Below are 20,925 nucleotides of genomic sequence, written 5' to 3'. Positions count from 1 at the left end.
TCTCATGACTACCCTGACCACCTTTTAAATAATTCTTGTATTTTGCATGCTGGCTGCCCCAAATTCACTGATATCCAAACCACTAGTGCTGAGATATTATCTGTTATTAACAAACTAAAAACAGGTAAATCTCCTGGACCTGATGGAATAACCACAACTATGATTAAAGTTGCTGCTATTTACATAACTGAACCATTATGTAAAATATTTAATCTATCTCTCAGCTCTGGTGTGTTTCCCATTGAAATGAAGGGAGCCAACATCATTCCAATCAATAGGTCAGGTGACTATAGTGATGTTTCTAATTATAAACCGATTTCCTTATGTTCTACAATTGGTAAATTGCTTGAGAGAGTTGTTGGTCAAAAGTTACTATCTTTTCTTGAAGAAAATACACTTCTCTCCGAGAAACAACATGGCTTCTTGAGGGGTAGGTCTTGTACCACCTTACTTACAGATGTTATAACTGATTGGTCTAAAATACTTGATGAGCGTTCTCCGCCCCATATCGATGCAATTTTTCTCGATTGGCGGAAAGCTTTTGATAAAATTAGCCATAAGATTCTGTTAAGTAAATTTCATAATTTTGGTATCTGTGATTCAATGCTGGACTGGTTTAAATCCTACCTATCCTGTAGATCTCAAAGAGTTACATTTAGGGGCTCCACTTCCGAGAATATATTGGTAAAATCCGGGGTTCCTCAGGGATCAGTGATTGGGCCAATCCTCTTTAATCTCTTTGTATCCGATCTCCCCTCCTGCATTGAATCACAGATACAACAATATGATGATGATACTCTCATATACAGAGCCATCAGAAACAAAAACAAAGATAAAGATAACCATAATGATAATGATGAAATGATCTTGCAGTCGGATCTTCATGCTATTAACAACTGGTGTGTGACAACAAAATGCTACTAAATACTGACAAATGCTTTGTGATGCACATAACTAGATCTAACAGTCGCCTTGAACAAGCATGTGATTATTTTATTGGAGATGATAGATTGCCCGTTACGAATTCCATTAAATACCTTGGAATTCACCTGAATCGCAAACTCACTTGGGCTGATCATGTCCAATATGTTAAATCCCAATCTAATCGCAAGTTTGGTTTTGTGAGACGTATTGTCAAATGTCGTGATAAAGCTATTATATTGCGACTATATATATATCGTTAGTTAGACCATATATTGATTACGGTTTACCTGCCTGGATCCCCTTTCTTAAAAATGACATCACTGCTCTTGAAGCTGTCCAAAGGAGGGTCACCCGCACATGCTTCCCAAGATCAGCCAGTCTCCCTTACCCTGAACGTTTGAAACGCCTTAATCTGATGTCCATTAACAATCGCATTAGGTATTTATGTATTAATTTTGTTACCAAATGTATGTACAAATTATATGATGTTAAAGTTTTTAAATATTTATCTATTGCAGACATGTTAATAACTTTAAGTTGCGCAATAATTTTATAGCCCGGACTGATTTATTTCATAACTCTGTCTTTAATTTTTTGTTAGACATTTTAGAGATCTGCCTGCGGATCTCTGCGACCAACTTTTAATTAATATAAACTGTTTTAAGCATAGCCTTAAGAAATATTTTAACAATCTGTTTTAATCTGAACATATGTATATTTTAAAGATATTTTCTTAATTCTATCTTTTTAAATTAACAATTTTTTATAAAAACACATTGTTGAATTTTATAGTTTTATCTAAATTTTAATAGAATCCATGTATTATTCATTTTATGTAAGTATTTCGATGTGGAGAGCCTCTCGACGGTTATTTTTATTTGTAACTTTTAGGTTATCCGGCCTCATTGACTTACTTTTGTATTGTTTTTTTGTACTGTTCTGTATATTGGCGAAATAAATGATATGATATATATATCGCTGGTTCAAGTCCCACTGAGATTTTTTTTTTATTATTTTTTTATTTCTTTTTTTTTTAGTTTTTTGTGGACCTTGATCTTTGACCCTGACCCTTCAAAATTTAACCACAATTATATGATGTGTCATTGATCATTGTGGCTAAGTTTGGTGAGAATCGGATAAAAACTGTGGTCTCTAGGCAGTAAAATAGTTTTTGTTAGTTGTGACCTTGACCTATGACCTTTTCCCCTCAAATTCGAACTCGCCGAACTTTTGGGGCATAGATCATTGTTACCAAATTTGGTGAAAACCTAACCTCCTTGGCGGAGGTAATAAATAATAGTAATAATACTCAGGAAAGAAGATCAAGGTAATAATGCATTTATGCAAACATTTTTGTATTAATTAATTTAAATACGTCAGAGGAAAGAATTCCATCTGTGCTTACCAGTAACAGTTACTATAAAGGTACATGTTCCTGCATTGCTTGAACTATCAATTGCATCATATGTAACATCAGTTATACCAATTTCAAATTCATTATTTCCAGGATTGTACTTGGACGTTGGTGTTATATCTTCATCAGAATTGTCAATTACTATTGGATCCGTCCAGTTGACATTGGCTGCTTGATCTGAACCCTCTGCTGTAGTAGTTGTAATATTTGGCGGACAAACCAAGACTGGATCCTCAATATCTAATATTACAAAAGGAAGAAACAAGAATTATTAATGCTAAAATCATATTACATTTTGTAATGGTAGAATGGAACAATTCATTTTCTTATTTCTACATAAGAGTGTTATGTGTGTTGAAGGTAAATCTTATAGTATGTTCATAACGTTCTTTAAAAAAATTATAATTCCTGTATTTTGTAAATTATCAAAATTACAAGGAGGTTTATATTTTACCTTCAACATTGAGGCCAAAGTCACAGGTGTCAATATTGCCATAAGGATCAGTTGCTGTAAAAGTGATTGTGTGAGTACCATATGGCATCATGTCACCAGACTCAAAAGATGACGACATTACAGTAACAAGCCCACCACTATTGTCACTTGTCTCAGGAGGATTCCAGGTGACAGTGGCATTTGGACGTCCTATATCTGTGCTGACATTTACTAGTCCATACCCTTCTCCGATGTAATTCTTTGAAGTGACATTTGTCGGGCAGTCAATTATTGGACTTTCATTATCTACACAAAAATAACAGGAATAAAAAAATTAGAATTTAACAAAACCACATTAAACAAGAAATATTTCGTACAAAAAACGCTGCTCGCTTATTGACGTAACAGTTTTAAAGATATATTGTCCCTCTGAAAAATATTTTTTATTTCAAATTTGTTTTTGAATGTGTCATTTTATTGTCACATAATAGTTATTTTACCTAACAAAATGTAATTTAAAGCAAAAAAATACTTAAATTGTCTTTCAGAGAATGGTTTTTGAGTTATAATTAAACGTTTCTTTTCTCTTTTTATATGTGAATAAATATTATTTTTTTGTTACAAAAGTGAATAACTTTGATATGAAATACAGACTCAATTTCTGTCACTTTAATACAAACATAGAACTATAATTATAGTTCCATGGTACAAACAAAAACTTTCATTTACAGTATTATATAATATCATGGGACACATAAATACCAGAAATGCTTTGGGATTTGTCATTCAACCGTTAGACTCTTTTCCCATACGTTTTTTTGTGTCTAGCAGCTGGGACCTATAAATTATAGTGGAGTTTCCATTTTTGCAAAAATGTCAGTCTCTCAGTTAACTAAAATTGCTGCTTGCTTTATATCGGATTACGTCATCTCTTGTGACGTAGCGGGCTAGAGCAGCAGCGTGAAAAACTATAACTCAAATTTCCTCTTATAGGAAACAGTCTTACCTTCAACAATGATTACAAAATTGCAGCTATCATTAAAGTTACCAGCTGAATCTGAGACATTGTACTGGACTTTTGTGTCACCAATTGCAAACATATTATCACCAGAACTGTAGTCTGCTACTGGTACAGAAGTATCTCCAGAGTTATCAGTTGCTGTCGGTTCCATCCATGTGACATTGATTGCAAATGCCTCACCAGTTGTTGTGTTAACAATCATATCCATTGGACAATCTATAATATCCGGATTTTCTGAATCTAAACCATGAAGATAATAATTATAATTAATGATATCTATAGTAAAAATTATACCCAGTGATTGAAGAAAATCATGACCTCCAAGAGCAAATCTTTGTAGAACTAGAAAATCCTTCGTTGTAAATAGCATTCATATTTTTAATTCTAATGTAAGACGTTAATGCAATATTTAAATAGTTTTACATTTTTAACAGTATTTTTAACTTTTTATCTTGTATTTTTAATCTGTTATAATACTGCACGTTTTAAATTGTTGCAATATTGTTGTTTTAATCTACCAAGCAAAGTGAATTTCCATTTTTATGGACAAATAAAATTTCTTGAATCTTGAACCTTGAATCTTAAAATGCATTATACAATAATTAACATATTACTAGAGGGCTCAATCGCTTCGCTCGCGTACTCTCTAGTGGGTGTACCCGAATGGTCCTCGAAAACATGACCAACGCCTCTGGAAATTGAAGCCCGGGTGACACCTATGCTGCTGCTGCATATGACTGATGAGTAATTGTATGTTTATTTTGTGATGTTTCATGGTTATCCATAAATTAGCTAACTTTGTTATTCTTGAGATTCTGAATCCAAAAAAGTTAGGTGCCATTTTTTTCGACCACTCCTTCAGCCGCCATTTTGTATTTCAAAATGGCCAACTTTCCACACTAAAGTTGGTCATCCATGGTATCATTGAAAAGGGAATTTAATACTGATTATTTTATTCCATTACACCCATATCAATAAACGTATAGTTACATAGTAATTGCGAAATAAAAGAAATCACGTGACCAATAATGGTCAAAAGGTCAAAATAATGTACTTTTTGGTATCGTTGGATAGATTTTTTAATTCTGAATACAGTTTTACTAATATCTATTATATTTTACTTTGTTTATTGTCATAATGTTCCAATTATGTATATAAATTGTTTTTAAATGTTCCTTGTTGTTTTATCATGCTAATTACTTTCTTATTTACATACAACCTGTAAAGAAACGAATTACGGTGTTTTTAACGTCTAAAAGATCCCTTTGATTTTTACGTACCGTATGGTTTGTGATTATCGCAATATAAATCCTAACTATACGTTGTTATTAAAAGTCACATAGAATAATTAATCAAACTATACTTGTTTGTGGTAACTTAACTATAAGAACTTATCAGAAAGAAGGGAAACAAAATCCGCTTTCCAGCAATAATATTCAAATTAGTTTGAGAAAAACGAAATCTTTTAACTACAGAGACACTTTATAAATATGTACCGTATGTAACGATTTCAGTTATTGAATTCCCTTTTATAAATTTGTATTTTAATTTTGTTACTTTTACTGCATTTCTCAGTTATATTTATCAAAAATGCAGTGGGGGTTTTTTAAAGAGTGAAGTGCGACCACACACCGGTAGGGGATGGAATCGGCTTTTCAGTCATCGGTGCGTTTTAAATTATTATTACTAGATGGGACCATCTAGGTCGTACCCACAGATGGTTCTCGAATACACAGTAATTTCAGCGTAACAAAACTGGCGATTTCAAATGTACGTACCGCAGGACTACAGTATAATACATTGTCGTTTACAGAAACGAATAAATAGACACGATGATTTATGTAGTCAACTAAAATTAGCACCCTGGGAATTACTTCCGAAGGAGAAACTTATCACAAAATGAGTCCAAATTTTTGATTTGGACTCATTTAAAGAAACCCAATTTGTGTTTTGTATGTAACATTAGGGTTGAGGGATGAGAAAGCGGATAGGTACAAAGAAGAACAATTTTTAAATATATCCTTTATCCCCTCAGTAACGAAATATTTCTTTCATGTTTTATAGGCCTATAAATAATATAGGCCTACATCTAAATACAGTAAAACATTTGCGATTTAATACTTTGTTAAAACTGTCACTGTCATAATCGATTGAAATACGACTACGACGTTTATATTTCTGGTAATTATTAATTAATACAAACGTTGAGAAGGAACTGTCAGTATAAAGTTTATTTGTATATAATAATGTGTTTATATATCTAACAGTAGAGCCTATCCACAATCTCAGTAATAAAGTTTATTTGTATATATTTTTATATTACATCTAACAGTAAGAAATGCTCGATTCAAATAAGGACCTAAAATAGTTAATAGGTATTTACAGTATTGTCAAAGTATTGCAAGTTTATTCTCAAAGGGCCCATATATTTACCTACCCTATGTGTTAAACCAAGGGCTCATAAATTTACCTGCTTGTGTTAAACCAAACTCTGGCAGACTGAGAGATTGGGATGTTCCATTCATCGCAAATCAATACATTTGTATAATCGTATATTAAATCAAAAATCAAAATCAAAATAGTATTTTTAAAAGAAAATCGGCCTGTCTTCAACATTATGATGCTGTACTCTAGCTGTTCAACCGGTTTTCAGCTATTAAAAACAATTATCATAGGAGGAGATAGGAAAATGCGAAGCCTCTTCGCATTTTTGTGGCGGGTATTTTTCAAGATGGACATCCATTAGACAGTGTATACCACGATCGGAAAACACCCCTATTTGGGGCAAATCGTTGAACCCAAATTCGTTTTAATCGTCAATAACTAATTATCTAACATAATTTAATTAGTAAACAGGGTTACATCAGGTGGTTAAAATCAGTACCGAAAGTACGAACCAACTTTATATACCATCGAGTAAAAATTCTATAAGTAAGGCGCAATTTACCGAACTTTGCCCTTACGTAAATTTATATATAGATTATTATTTTATTGTTCTTGGGCATGATCCCATTGTATCCGTTTGTTGAGTATTTGTATTCTTATGTGTATGAGCATATGCCACCGATTTAATTGTATATTCAATAAATTATGTTATCTGGAACGGTGGAAGATTATTCGACTACTTATACACAGTATAGATGAGCTGTTTTCTATCCTGTCTTTATGTTCACACAAATAGCCAATATATATAATATAAGAATGTGTACATACATTAATTTAAATAAGCAACAACTTTTTTTATCGATTTACTTTATATATATAGGCCTAGGCTTACAACATGCAACCATGCTATTGGCAGAAAACCATGTTTGAGAAAAACAACATAGACGCTACTGCACTGGATATAGTTATAAATAAAATTACATTAACTAGCAGAAATAAGACAAATCTAAACTCCTTTTCAAAGTTACGTTTCTGCTGTAGTAGTTGTATGAACTTGCTCAAAAAAAAGGTACCAACATCAATTACTTTACCTCCAAGATTATGTTTGCGTCGCAACCGGCAAAGCAATGGTTGTTTGATCTTGTTTTTAGTCGCGTGGACGCGACTCTATAGTTCACTATATCGGTCGGTCGGTCGGTCGGTCTGTCTGTCGGTCCGGTATCACCATGCGTTTTAGCACGCGACTAATGGCTGTTGGCCTTGTTTAATGTACTTGAAATGCGAAAACCGGGCATATCGAGGATCTTGATAGTTAAACTTAACTTATACTAAAGTATTTTCCCACTGAAATTGTTATTGTTATCATTCAAACAGTAGTGGTGACCGTGAAAAGAGACGTGACAATTATTATAAAAGTATGATTACTTCAGACGATCTTCACTTAGTGAAGAACTGAACAAAGACACAACAGGAACAAGTCTTCTAATTATACTTACACTTCTAACCCACCCACGACACCAGAGTAAGCCTACCCTAGGAGTATGAAAGGACGCAGCCCTCTTAATATTACACCTAAACATAATCATCATCCGGAAAACTAGAACTACTGTAGCTAGAAATGATGGTCGATTGTCAGCTTCTGAACGGGCTAATATCCCTTTTGAAGCCCTCACGGATGTCTATAGTAGACGATGTTACTGATAGTCTTTCTGATAATGTTTCTTGTAGTCTTCCACAACGTTTTAATGCTCAAATTATGGTACATGTAGAAGGTCACAAAGTCAGTGAATTAATTGATAGTGGTGCTCATATTTCATTAATTTCTAAAAGTTTCGCAAAAATAACAAGTTTATGAAATCAAGAAGTATAGAAAAGGTACTTGGACAAGCAAAGGCAGATAATGGAAGTCTATTAGATATTTTATGTCGTGTTCGCATTAATGTTTACATTGGAGTAACCCCATTATACCATGATGACCGCTAATCTCAGGTTGGGATTTAAAACGCCAAAAGCCAAATTGCTTTGCATAATTGTAATGCTCATTAGAAAAGAGATTTAATTGTGTCAGCAGGTGGTATTTGACAGTTAATCAATTAGTTGACAGTTGTTGCTAAAGTCACATCTCCAGAGTATTCTTCTTTACCGCAAGTAAAGTTTAACCGTCTTAACGATATATCCAGCCATCGCAAAAATTAAACAAGATACAACTGACCAACAATAAACAAACCAATACCTAGTCCTGAAACCACAAGATGTGACAGAGCTGTGAAATTACCAGCATGGTTTTTAGAGAAACGGTTACTCTACAGTTGTATTTATTTATTCATTTAATATTTATTTATTCATTATTTTCGAAATAATACGGTTAATAATTATTCTATTATAATTTGGAGAAGTGAGACACTTCTCAGATGAGAGGGGAAAGGGCGCTATAAAGAGAGAGACAAGCTCGGAGGACATTTGTTTTAATAGAGAATGGAAGAACTTAAAAAGCAAGAACCATATTTAGTAATTAGCTATTTGCTAAAAAGAAATGCTGATGAACATTCATGTGTGTTTATAATTGAAACATTCCATATTCTAGAATCAAATAACACAATATCATAATTCCTCTTAGGTCGTGTTTCCGCAAACAAAACAGAAACTAATCTATAAAGGTTTTGTAGAAATGTGTTTGACCTGAAGGATTCATTGCTGCGTTGTAAGAATTGAGCACTTGGTGTTACGGTCATGATTGATCATGCGTTCTTCATTAAAAAAAAATTATCTAATTGGATAATTTGCTGACTTTGATTATCCACATACATTATATAATTGAAAATATGGTTTGATATATTAAACTGTATATAGTTTTTAGTTTCCAAGATTATTCATATCGGTGTTTTTTTTCCCTTAAGGATACAATATAAAATTCTTGAAAAACTTTTTTTCAGATTTTTACCTTCAACCTTGATATAAAAGTCACAAGTTTCATTGTTGCCAGCAGAACCAATTGCTGTAAAGGTGATTGCGTGAGTACCGATTGGTATCATGTCACCTGACTCATACGGTGATGACACTACAGTCACTGTTCCATCGTCACTTGTCACAGGAGGATCCCACGTGACTGTGGCAGTTTGACTCCCTTCATCTGTGGTAATTTGTATTAAACCAAATTCTTCTCCGATATAATTGTTTGAAGTGACGTTTGTCGGGCAGTCAATAGTCAATACATTATCTACAGAAAATAAATCACAATATTTTTATGATACTGAACATAGGAAATAAAAACTAATAAAATTTCTCTTGACAGCATTAAACTTGGTTGGAACGACTTTTCATCCTAATAATATACTCTGTTAGAAATGTCAATATTGTTTTAAGGAATGATTGAGAGTTTGAGAGCGCTCGAATATATTGTAGAGGCTTGTTCCAAGTGCATGAGGCTTTGTGTGTGTGAGTGTGACTAAGACATCTCAGTTGGGGCGACTTTTTCTCATTCTAAAAGATTTTCTCATCTTTACCGTTTCAAATTAATTAATTAAATTTCACTGGGCGGTTTAGAATTCTGTTCTGTCTGGCAAAAGTCGGTAAATCACGCGTTACTTTTAGAATTTTTACTCGATGGTATAAAAAGTTGGTTTGTATTTTCGGTACTGATTTTAACCACCTGTTGTAACCCTGTTTACTAATTAAATCGCGTTGAATAAGTAGTTATTGACAAATAAAACTAATTTAGGTTCAACGATTTGCCCCAACCAAATAGGGTGTTTTTCCGAGCGTGGTATATACTGTCTTCCATGGATGGAACATTCCAATCTCTCAGTCACTCCTCTGTTTAGAGATCCCGATTCGTGAATAAAAATACTGAAAAGATGAGGGCGTATTTATTTGATCTCTGGTGCGCGTGCGTATATTTGATGGACTATTCATTTCCGCCATACCCCGCCGAGAGTGTTAAAGAGTTTGAACAATACCATGACAGGATAATGGTATAATGGTTAGGACATCTGCATATCACGCAGAAGGTTCAGAATCTCGGTTGTGGCAACTTTTTTCTCATTTTTACAGATCTCCTCATCCTCATCTCACGTTTATTTAAATTCTCATTGGTGAATATATTATTCAGTTTCAGTTTTTATTTTCCAATATAAACAAGTGTAATGAATATAAGCAAAAATGGAAGGATGACCAAAAAAGAGCAAAGCTCGTACAGTATTTGGCCACCTTAACAAAATAATTAATACATGATACAAACATAATTGAAGCACAGGACGAGACAATACTAGCTAAACATGTTGGCATATGAACTCAAAGATGTAAATGTAAACATATTTGTAACACTCATTGATAAGTTAAGAGCAAATTATTTTTATACAACTTTTTAAATACTTCGACAGATGATGAATTACGAATAGAAGCATCAATACTGTTCCATAAAATTGGACCATGTCCTCTGATAGTGTTTCTGCCCATATCGGTAACAAAATTATAAGGACGATAAGTATCAAATGACCTGATGCCATAATTATGAACTGAGTTCACTCTAACAAAATAATTAGAAAAGTTAGCTGAAAATAAATTATTCTTAAATGTGTACATGAAAACACCTTATGAAGTTAAGTTAAGTTGTTAAGACTAGCAAATAATGGTGGTGAATGCTCAAGGAATTGAGAATTTGTGCATAAACGCATTATGCGCTTTTGTTTGCGATAAACAGTTTCAAGGCGACAGTTATTGTGGTCAGCCCAAATCAAGCTGCAATATTGAATATGAGAAAGGACTAGAGTCTTGTATAAGGATGATAGAACATTGACATGTAAAATTGGTTTTAGCCTAAAAAGAATACCATAATATTTTGAAACTAAGTTTGCAATATGGATTGTATGTTGATTCCAGGTTAAGCATTCGTCCATTATTACACCAAGAAATTTACAACTAGTTACACGAGAGATGTTATTATTATCAATGAAAATGTTAAGGTCATTGTAAACACGGTTACTATATCTGTTCTTAAAAATCATATAATTAGTTTTATTAGCATTAAGCGATAACTTATTTGCTTTAAACCAACTCGAGATAGTCGAGAGATCGGAATTAACATTATCAACTAGACGGTTTAAAACATTATCTGAAATTAAAAGGTTAGTGTCTGCATATAAAATAAGATTGGAATGTTTACAGATGTTTGTTAAATCATTAATGTAAATAATAAAGAGTAGCGGGCCTAAAATTGAGCCCTGTGGATATGATAATTAAAAGAAATATATTGCTTTCTATCCGTCAGGCAACTTCTGAACCAATAAAAGGCAAGACCACGTATACCATAATGCTGTAGTTTAGACAGGAGAATGTCGTGATTAACGGTGTCAAAGGGCTTTGAAAGGTCCAGAAATATCCCAAGAACATGCTTTTTCATATGTAATTCACAGATTATTTTATCATATGCTTGTAGAACAGCCATTTCAGTAGACATGTTTGGGCGGAAACCAATTTGGTTCTCTTGCAATAAATTAAATCGAGAAAAATAATTAGAGTCTCTTATGAATTATGCGTTCTAAAACTTTGGAGAAAACGGGCAGTACCGAGATGGGCCTATAATTGCTAAATTGATCAGTCTCACCATGTTTGAAGACGGGAATTATCTTGGCAATTTTCAGCTTCTCCGGGACAAAACCGGTAGCTAGTGATAAATTAAAAATATGAACAAGTGGAGATGCTATTAATTCCCCAACAGATTAATAATATCTGGTTTAATGTCATCGAAACCGCTGCTAGCACCAGATTTCAGATTTCTGAATATTGTGAGTACTTCATCTTTATCAGTTGGTAAAAAAAAACAGAGAGCTAACGGGTGATTTTATGTTATTTATAAAATAATTAAAAGTAATATCAGATTGAGGAATTTTACGTAGGCATTCGGGACCAATGTTGACAAAGTATTTATTAAAGTTATCAGCAATAATTTGAGAATCAGATATATGTATATCATTTATTTAAAAAAATGATGATATGTGTTTATTGCTTTGTCTACCCATAATGTTATTGAGAACATTCCAAGTCTGTTTTGAATTAAATTTTGTTTCCTCAAGCTTTTCAGCATAATACTGCTGTTTAGAAATCCTTATTAAAGAAGTAAGTTTATTACGATAATTAACATAAGACGTTTTGTTGGATTCAGTAGGGTTACTTGCATACTTTATGTATAATTTATCTTTTCGAGTTATTGATTTTAGGATCGCCGAAGTAATCCAAGGTTTTTGAGGAATACAACGACGCCGGGAATTGTTGTTGGAATGTTTAGAGATGGTAAAATGTACATTGTAGACCTCTGTGAATTTATGGATGAAAACATTATATGCATGGTCAGAAGAATCAAGATCAGTAATACAACTCCAATCAACCAAGCTTAAATTTTCAAAAAAGTGTTGAATTCTAGTTTGGTTAAATAAACGAGTGGGAATTTTATTCGAGGTATTTGCGTTGCTAATTGGAGTTGATTTAGTGATTTGGTAAACAGGATAATGATCAGAAACATCGGCAATAACAACACCCGATTTTATATAATGAGTAAAAACGTTAGTGAAAATTTTATCAATTAAGGAAGCTGTTGAAAAGGGTAATTCTGGTGGGTCTATCGATAAGAGGAAACATATTATGGTTATAAAAAATAGAGAGGAACTCATTAATAATGTGATTGTCATTAGAATGTAGAAGGTCAAGATTAAAATCACCGGATATATAACATTGTTTTTCTTCAGTATTAATTTTTGTGAGACAATTTGTAAGATCATAAAATTTTTTTTCAATATTGGTACGATGAGCACGATAGATATTGCCAACGACAATGTTTTTCCTACCGGGAACTGTTATTTCGATAAAGATAGATTCAGAATGATCAAAGTGCTCAGACGGTTTGTCAATTAATTTTAAATCATTCCGGATTCGAAATGAGATTGTATTATGAACATAGATAGCAACACCACCACTACTTCTTCCACAGCGTGGTGTATTAACAAAGTTATAGTTATCTATGTGGATTAAATTGGAACCATCTTCTTTAAACCAGGTTTCTGATAAAGTTAGAATCGAAAAGGTATGCCTTAAACTAGTGAGGAACGTGCTAATCAGATCAACGTTTTTATTGAAACTTCGTGGATTTATATGTAAGATGGAAAGGTCCTTTTCACATGTAGCTGAGATGTTATGATCAAAGGTATAAGAACATGAATGTGGTATGTCATAATCAATTAAATTATTATAGTTATTTATCACATCGTTAAAGACAAATGGATTAAATTTCAGATTTAACATTCTATTATATTCAAGGGTATTATTAAGACTGAATAAAGCAAATTTAAATTCATCGTCATCAATGTAATGGTTGAAAGGAAAGACATTTCCAGTACATTGAAAACAAAACCAGTCCTCATTAGCATTAACATCGGTATAAATACAATGTGTATGGTAAAAAGAGTTACAAATATTACAATCGTTGACTGATGACTTCTAATGTCTTTTGAACAGCAATTACAATAGTTAGTCATTTACTTGAATAATATAAAATGGAATGTAATCGGTCATTAAGTATAACGCATAATGAAATATATATGTAAAAAAAAGAGTACCATGCCAACATATAACATATTATACACACTTAAACACATATACTTATCTAGGCAAAAAGTGAAAAACGAAGAGGACAAGAACAATGTGTTACTGGGGAAAGGTACATGTGATGTTTGAATTTAACGTGTGGACAGATAGAAAAATCAATGAAATCTCATACTACTTGCATTTTAAAAATTATGAAATAATTACTTAATGTAAGAATGGAAATACAAACAATTTACAGTTTCTCACTCCATACAGTACTGCCGGCTTTGCGTAGTTCAACAAATAAAGGAAAATAAACGATTCTCATTCTAAACAGTACGGAAGTTCATTAAACAGTTGGGAAGTTCATGAAATAAATTAAGTGTTGAAAATTTGTCCATATGCTTCACCACTGTCTCCAAGTCGGGCATCTCAGTTCGAATGCCTTTAATGTCTGCATTAACCTTGGTCATTTGAGACGCTAGCGCGTCAAACCGGGAGTTCATATCAGCGTTTAATTTGGTTAACAATGCATGCAAAGTATGCATGTTTACCTCATTTTCTACAGGTGGCTGGTCCGGTTGGCTACTGCGGGTTCGTCTACTACTGGCCTCGGTGGTAGTCATGGTTTTAAAATTACGAAAACCAGTAAAATAGAGCAAAATAAATCACAAAATATATAATTCGTTGAGACTGTGCGTCTATAATTCTCAATATGGTCGATAACTAGTAATTAAAGTCCAATTTGGTCGGATTTAGGACACTTTCCGCAGCACTATTTTATTCGTGTCCGCTCTCCATGAAGGTAGGTTAACAGTTATATACATATAAGTACATTTGTAAAAATTAAAAGTAGGTGTTTAAAGTGGTTAAAATACAGGTATATTTACATAATAAGATGCTTGAATTCAGTATTAACCATTAACCCTTATCGTTTTTAATGAATTAATAGCAATTGGTTTTATACGGTTTAGATGCAAAAGTTATGAACCGGAACATCAAAATAAATCAACTGCGGTTAGTATGGCTATACATACTCCCCATACTCATACCAGAATCTGTGGCTGTAGGTAGTCTACATAAACTATAGCAAGTGTTTAAGTCAGAATATCAGTTTTATATTACTTGGGTGTCAAGCCTAATATCAAAACAAATATTTTCATAACGTATTTTTAGTCCAAAGAGTAATGTTTAGAACAAAATATAGAATATTTTAACTCGGTTTAATATACTGTTTATGCTATTATATTGGAACTTGCAGTGGGAAATAGATTTTTTAAAATATTTATCAAATACAAGTATTACCAGTAAAAATGTATAAACTTCCTGGTTGATTAAGTCGGCCACTTTGAATTGATGATATTCCAGTCCTTCTATTAACTTTATACACGCCTGCAATCAAATCTGACCAGTATATATAGTTTTTATAAATGTCGATAGCAAACGGGTGTGTTCCATATCTAACATCTAATATTGTTGTTCGCTTCGTTCCATCAAGATTAGCTTCTTCAATTTTATCTGTTCCTGTGTCGCACCAATACATCTTTCCATCTTCAAAATAATAGAACGGTGGCATGTTGTACAAAATAGTTTGTATCTCGGTATTTTTTTTCAACAAGCATATAATTATACAAAATATCTATCTATCTATTTGTCTCTCTGTTTGTCTGTCACTCGAACTAAACTAAACTGTTTACACAAATAAAATTTACAAAAAAATTGTTTAAACCATCCTCTATTGCTATTATTACCATTACTAAAATTAATTTTCCTTGAAAAAACATTTCAAATTAATTTTTTCACTTGGACTCAATGCAATAATTATGTATAGTTTCTCCTAACTTACCTGGAACTGATAAAACAAGTCCGTTTGGATATATAAGTCCTGTCGTCACCAAGGCGGTTCTAGTGGCATTCAAGTCATTTAGCTTCGCACGCTCTATCATCTCATTTCCAGGTCCAAGATCAGTCCAATACAAGTATCTTTTTTATAATTAACAAATTAAATTACTAATTACTTTATGAAGATTTAAGTTGATCTATACTATTTGTTACTTACTTATTACTATTGTTGTTGTTTTATTTTATTTTATACTGAAAGATGCCAATGTTTTATCACTAATGACATTCAGAGAAACACATTAACATTCTTCAATAGTAAATGCGCCGTGTTGATGCATCTACAACAATGGTATGTTATGACATTCAGAACGTAGTGGAATTTTTATTGAAACAGTTTATCTCCAAATTGAGTTAAACAAGATACAAAACGAACCAGTTTTTATTATTTAATTCCATTACATACTCGTTTACTGTGTCTATTTTAATTGCACGTGGCTCAGCCAATTTCATGTCAAAAAGAACTGTTCTGTCCGTTCCATCCAAATTTATTACTTCAATTCTGTCTTCTGAAGTACTTGTCCAATAAAGTTTATTTCCAATTCCATCAATAGCTAAACCATACACCCCTGAGATAAATAAAATGTTATAATCACAAATTAGGAAATCATTATTTAATAAACTTTTCTAAAAATTTACATGAGAAAGATTAAACAGTTACGATACACTTAATACTCTGGTTAGGCACACACATCACAGATAATCTGTATTTACATTAATTCACATAACTTACAAGGTACCGTACTGGCACCTTTTTTGTTTACTCAGGACACGTCAGATATTAGGTCGATATCTTCGAGTTGTCCAATGATAACACTTCCGGACGACTCAGCTATGGTTGGAATTATTATTCACAACAATTCCTCTCTATTATTATAATTATTCGATTTACCGATTACATAAAAAGAAATGCGGATTGATTTTCGAAAAAAATGCTGACTGTGATTCCGGGATACGTTAAAGGAAAGGAAGTAGAGATTGTTAATAATAAGTAGGGCCTATCTAGGAGTGTTGTTTGACTATAAGATAAGATAAGATAAGATAAGATAAGATAACTTTTATTGATCCTCAAAAAGGAAATTCATTGCTCGTCATAATAACAAGAAAACACAATAAAAACAAATATAGCATAAAACCTTTCATATAAAAACATAAAAAAAAAATACAAGATAAAATTATCTTCTTGACTTTCTGTTGTACTGGATGATACCGGAGGGAATAAAGGATTTGGCATATCGATTAGTTTTCACACTGAGGAGCCTGTAATGGTTGGATCATGTTGACCATAATAGTCAGAAAGTTGAACACAATTCATCCATTCATTTCCTTTATTTCGAATAGTATATTCATTATACATACAAAACATACAAACCAGAAAATGAAAAAAATTCACCAGGAAATTAACAATAGAATATTTCACAAAAAAAACCTAAATATCCTAAAATATCAATTTGCACAAACGCTGATGCAAGTTGGATTGTGGAAGTATATCAACTATTATATAGTTTTGTTTGATTTTGTTGTCGGTGTCATTCCGAGTCTTCCAGTATGGGGTGTCACACTCCTTTTGGGGAATGATTTGGCCGGAGACAGAGTGACAGTAGAACCGGTTGTGTGCAAGAGTCCTGTTGAAGACGAAAGCACGGTGTGTTTAGAGAAATAATTATCACATGTGTTTCCATCATGTCCGTTAAACGCGATCTATGGCAAATAAAACCATAGATGAGGATGAGAGTATTGACTTATGTGATAGTTTTTACGGAGACATTACGGATCGCGTTTCCCAAGAGGCTGTCTGCTCAGGTCCCGAGTCACACACTGCCCAGGCTGAACAACAGCTCCCAAAAGTGTGTGATTTCGGTCCGACAGTTCTCAATCGGTCCAGGTTAGTGGAAGAGCAGAGTAAAGATCCTGATTTGGTTTCACAAAAAAAACCTAAATATTGTAATATAATGTTTGGGTTGTTGAGGTACTAATGAAGACTCTGACTCGCTTGACTGTCGTAACACATATATTGTTTATTCAGTATAATACTTCAGTACAATATACAACTATAAGTATAGATAAGGAACGGACAATCAATGATGCTGTCAGTGAGGTGTGAAGTGTGTAGGTCTGCTTCTGAAGAAGTGGCTGTGAGGTGTGTCTGGGCCCTTCTGAAACTTGGGGGTATATTGGCTCAGTTCATTTGCATAATGTCACTACGTAATATTAGAGGGTAACGATTGGTCCTAAGTTTATCCAGGGGTGTTTAAGTGGGAGTGATTAACGGTATAATAAGGTATTTCTGTGATGGATGACACTGTCAAATCTGTACTTAAATAGTGTCAGTCACTCCTGGTTTAACGATGGGAAAAGTCACAAAATTAAGCTAAGTGTTTTCTTTAGGGATTCTATTATAAACTAAATGGTCATTAAAACATCTGGACAAACTCTCCTCTGGACTTTCTGGGTCAAGTTTGTGAACCTATTTAAATTCCGATACAGAGGTCGATTTCTTAAATATAACAGTATATCGTTATATTACATCCCTCTGTTTCCCTTTTTTTTTTTTCTAATCTATTTAAAATATAAAAATGGTTATAATAGTGGCATGCAAAATTAAAGTTATATAAAAGAAAAAAACATTATTATACATATAAGCAAAAATTGAGTTAGCCAAAACCATTGACTCTGAAGTGTAACCTTATCACTTTCACTCTCTCTCTTCTCTCTCTTAAAAAAAAATGAAATTAAAAATGAATTTGGTATAAAATTCGCGTAAATCAAACATAAATCAGTTAAAAATAAAATACAAAACTTAAAAATAGTATGTTACATTGAACATACATCAATCAAATTGTGCGACAACTCATCGCGTTCTAATGGCCTTCAAACATAAATCATCAAATCAAAACATAAAACTCAAGAAACTGTGGCTGATAAGCCTAAAATCAAAATGTCAAACTTAATCACTTAAAACTTTAAAAGAAACAAATGTGTGTGTCCCGTTGACACAAACTTATCCACAATATATCATTATCGTCACAACTTTATCGATTTAAGCATTTATATTCACATGTAATTACGATTTCAATCGGTCGACAAATTCGACTTTTGTACTCAATGTCAACAAAATTACAATTAAAAGTACTAAGAAAATCTCCTGTTATTGTATATCAATTAATTAATGCTTGAGATTAACGACTCAAAATATTTGTTACAAAATGCTTGTCGTTCTTTTCAATATCTCAATATATCGATCATCAAAATTCAAAATTAATCTTTATCAAACTCGTTACAAAATCAATACTTAAACATAAATTCAATTCTCTTTTAACTGAAATCACATTATTATTTAACAAATCTCATCAAATACGTAGACTATGCTATCATTAATTTAGCAAATGTCGTAATTTAAAAATAATCTTGCAAAAAAAATTAAATCAGTAATTCGTTGCATTATACAAACGTTTTATGAATCGTTTTGGCGATCCACTTATCGGTATCTGTTTATCATTAATGATCTCTTTAATTAATTTATCTGTATCGTTATATCTGTCAATATCCCACCAAAATTTGCGATCATTAGATTCGTGTTTTGTTTTATCGGTGTTGCGTTTGGCTGAAGTCGGTTTAGAATACGAAACTAAAACTTGGAAATGTCCTGCTTTAAATCTACCTCGGTTTAATGTCATATTTGAATCATTAGGTGCTGTCATAATTAGATTAGTTTGTTCCTTGATTTGTTCTTCTTTCATTTGGAATGGGGCTGCTAATCCCATGTTATTCTCTACACAGTCAATGTAAGGTTGCAAGTTAAGGGGTTCTATCTTAGTTGGATGTGTAAGGGTATCTGATTGCAATTGGGCTGGTGTCCTATCATGTTCGTCTACAAATTCAACATTGATTTCGTCATTTACTACATTAATGGTGTTTTGGATTTTATCGTTATTATCATCGGTGGGTTCATTCAACAATTGTTAAAGTTTTTGGAGATGTGTAAAATTTTTGCGTTCTTTGGGTGTTCTCGTAAAACAGGGTTTCAGTCTGTTATAATTGAATACGTCGCGAAGTATTTCTCCTTTAATCGTCGCTAGGATGTAGTGTGTTCTGTCTAGTACTTCATGAATTACTAATGGTCCGACCCATTCTGCGGCGATTTTCTTTGAATTTGCCGTTAGTGATGATGATGTTGGCTTGTATAAATATACGAGTTGTCCTACTGAGTAAATTGGACTTTTTTCTAAGCGTTGGGAAATCTTTGAGTTTTGGACGTTTTGTTGTGTTCGCTGTAATTGTAGCATTGTCTGTGAAATGTTTTGAAATTTCTTCTTGAGATGTTCAAAGTATTCTTCATAGGAATGAGACAATCCTGAAATAGGGTTAAATGCTAATGAGGTCAAACTTGGAGGTTGGCGGCCAAAAACTAATTCGTAAGGGGAGTGGTTTCCTAGATGTGGGGATGTAAACGAGTTATAAGCATAACATGTTGTTGATACAAATCTAACCCAATCTGTTCCGAATTGGTTAAGGTTGACCTTTAACAGGTCCGATACGGTGCGGATATGACGTTCAACTTGTAAACTACCGTGATTGTGGACGCTGATGATTTTCCTATCAATGTTAAGGGTGTTACATAATAGTGTTAATAATTTTCCTGTAAGGGAGGTTGCTGCATCTGAAATAAGACGAGATGGGGGTCCAAAAATACTGATGACCTTTTGAATTAGTGCTTCACAAATTGTTTCGGCATCAATGGATTTCAAAGGTACACAAATCAAAAATCTAATTATCTCATCACATACTACCATAATATGTTTAAAACCTGAAGGTGAAGTTGGCATACTCTTAAAATCTAGACTGAGTGTATGAAAGGGACGGTAAGTTGCTGGTACTTGATCGTGTAAAGGACGTAATTTATCGGTTTTGGGACGAAATTGTTGACATCTAAGACACGCTTGGGTATAATTGTTGACTTTCTCGAACATAAGGGGCATGTAAAATAATTTCCTAATAGTAAGGTAAGTACGCATCGTACCTTGGTGGCTACTTAACAAATTGTCGTGATACTGAGAAATAACAGTCTCTGCTAAGTTTTCAGGAACAGCTAATTGCAATACAAATTCTCCACCTTTATCTTGGAAAAATAAACGGAATAGTAAACCGTTGCACAATATGTACTGCTCTGACTTATTCTGAACTGCACGACCTGCTTTCGTATCAGCTGGAAGGATATCATGAGCTAAATAATCGTAAACTGGCTTAAAAAATGGTGAAGTTTCTTGTTCAACA

At 33.0% G+C, this 20,925-nt stretch overlaps 1 protein-coding gene across 1 annotated transcript in view; it reads right to left on the bottom strand.

Moving 5' to 3' along the window:
* Positions 1–1,584: 1,584 nt before the first annotated feature.
* The window catches only part of LOC140050267 (uncharacterized), a 29,436-nt gene continuing 10,095 nt past the window's right edge, over positions 1,585–20,925 (bottom strand). Inside the window, exons 4-11 of the mRNA XM_072095388.1 lie at positions 16,058–16,220; positions 15,599–15,735; positions 15,058–15,303; positions 9,119–9,394; positions 3,778–4,032; positions 2,793–3,077; positions 2,330–2,578; positions 1,585–1,595 (exon numbers count right to left, since the gene is read on the bottom strand). Coding sequence (XP_071951489.1) covers positions 1,585–1,595; positions 2,330–2,578; positions 2,793–3,077; positions 3,778–4,032; positions 9,119–9,394; positions 15,058–15,303; positions 15,599–15,735; positions 16,058–16,220 — 1,622 coding nt within the window. The remainder of the gene's footprint in view (positions 1,596–2,329; positions 2,579–2,792; positions 3,078–3,777; positions 4,033–9,118; positions 9,395–15,057; positions 15,304–15,598; positions 15,736–16,057; positions 16,221–20,925) is intronic.

The sequence above is a fragment of the Antedon mediterranea genome, chromosome 1 (genome assembly GCF_964355755.1).
Source record: "Antedon mediterranea chromosome 1, ecAntMedi1.1, whole genome shotgun sequence".
Lineage (NCBI taxonomy): Eukaryota > Metazoa > Echinodermata > Crinoidea > Comatulida > Antedonidae > Antedon > Antedon mediterranea.
This window is presented reverse-complemented; position numbering and strand designations above follow the sequence as displayed.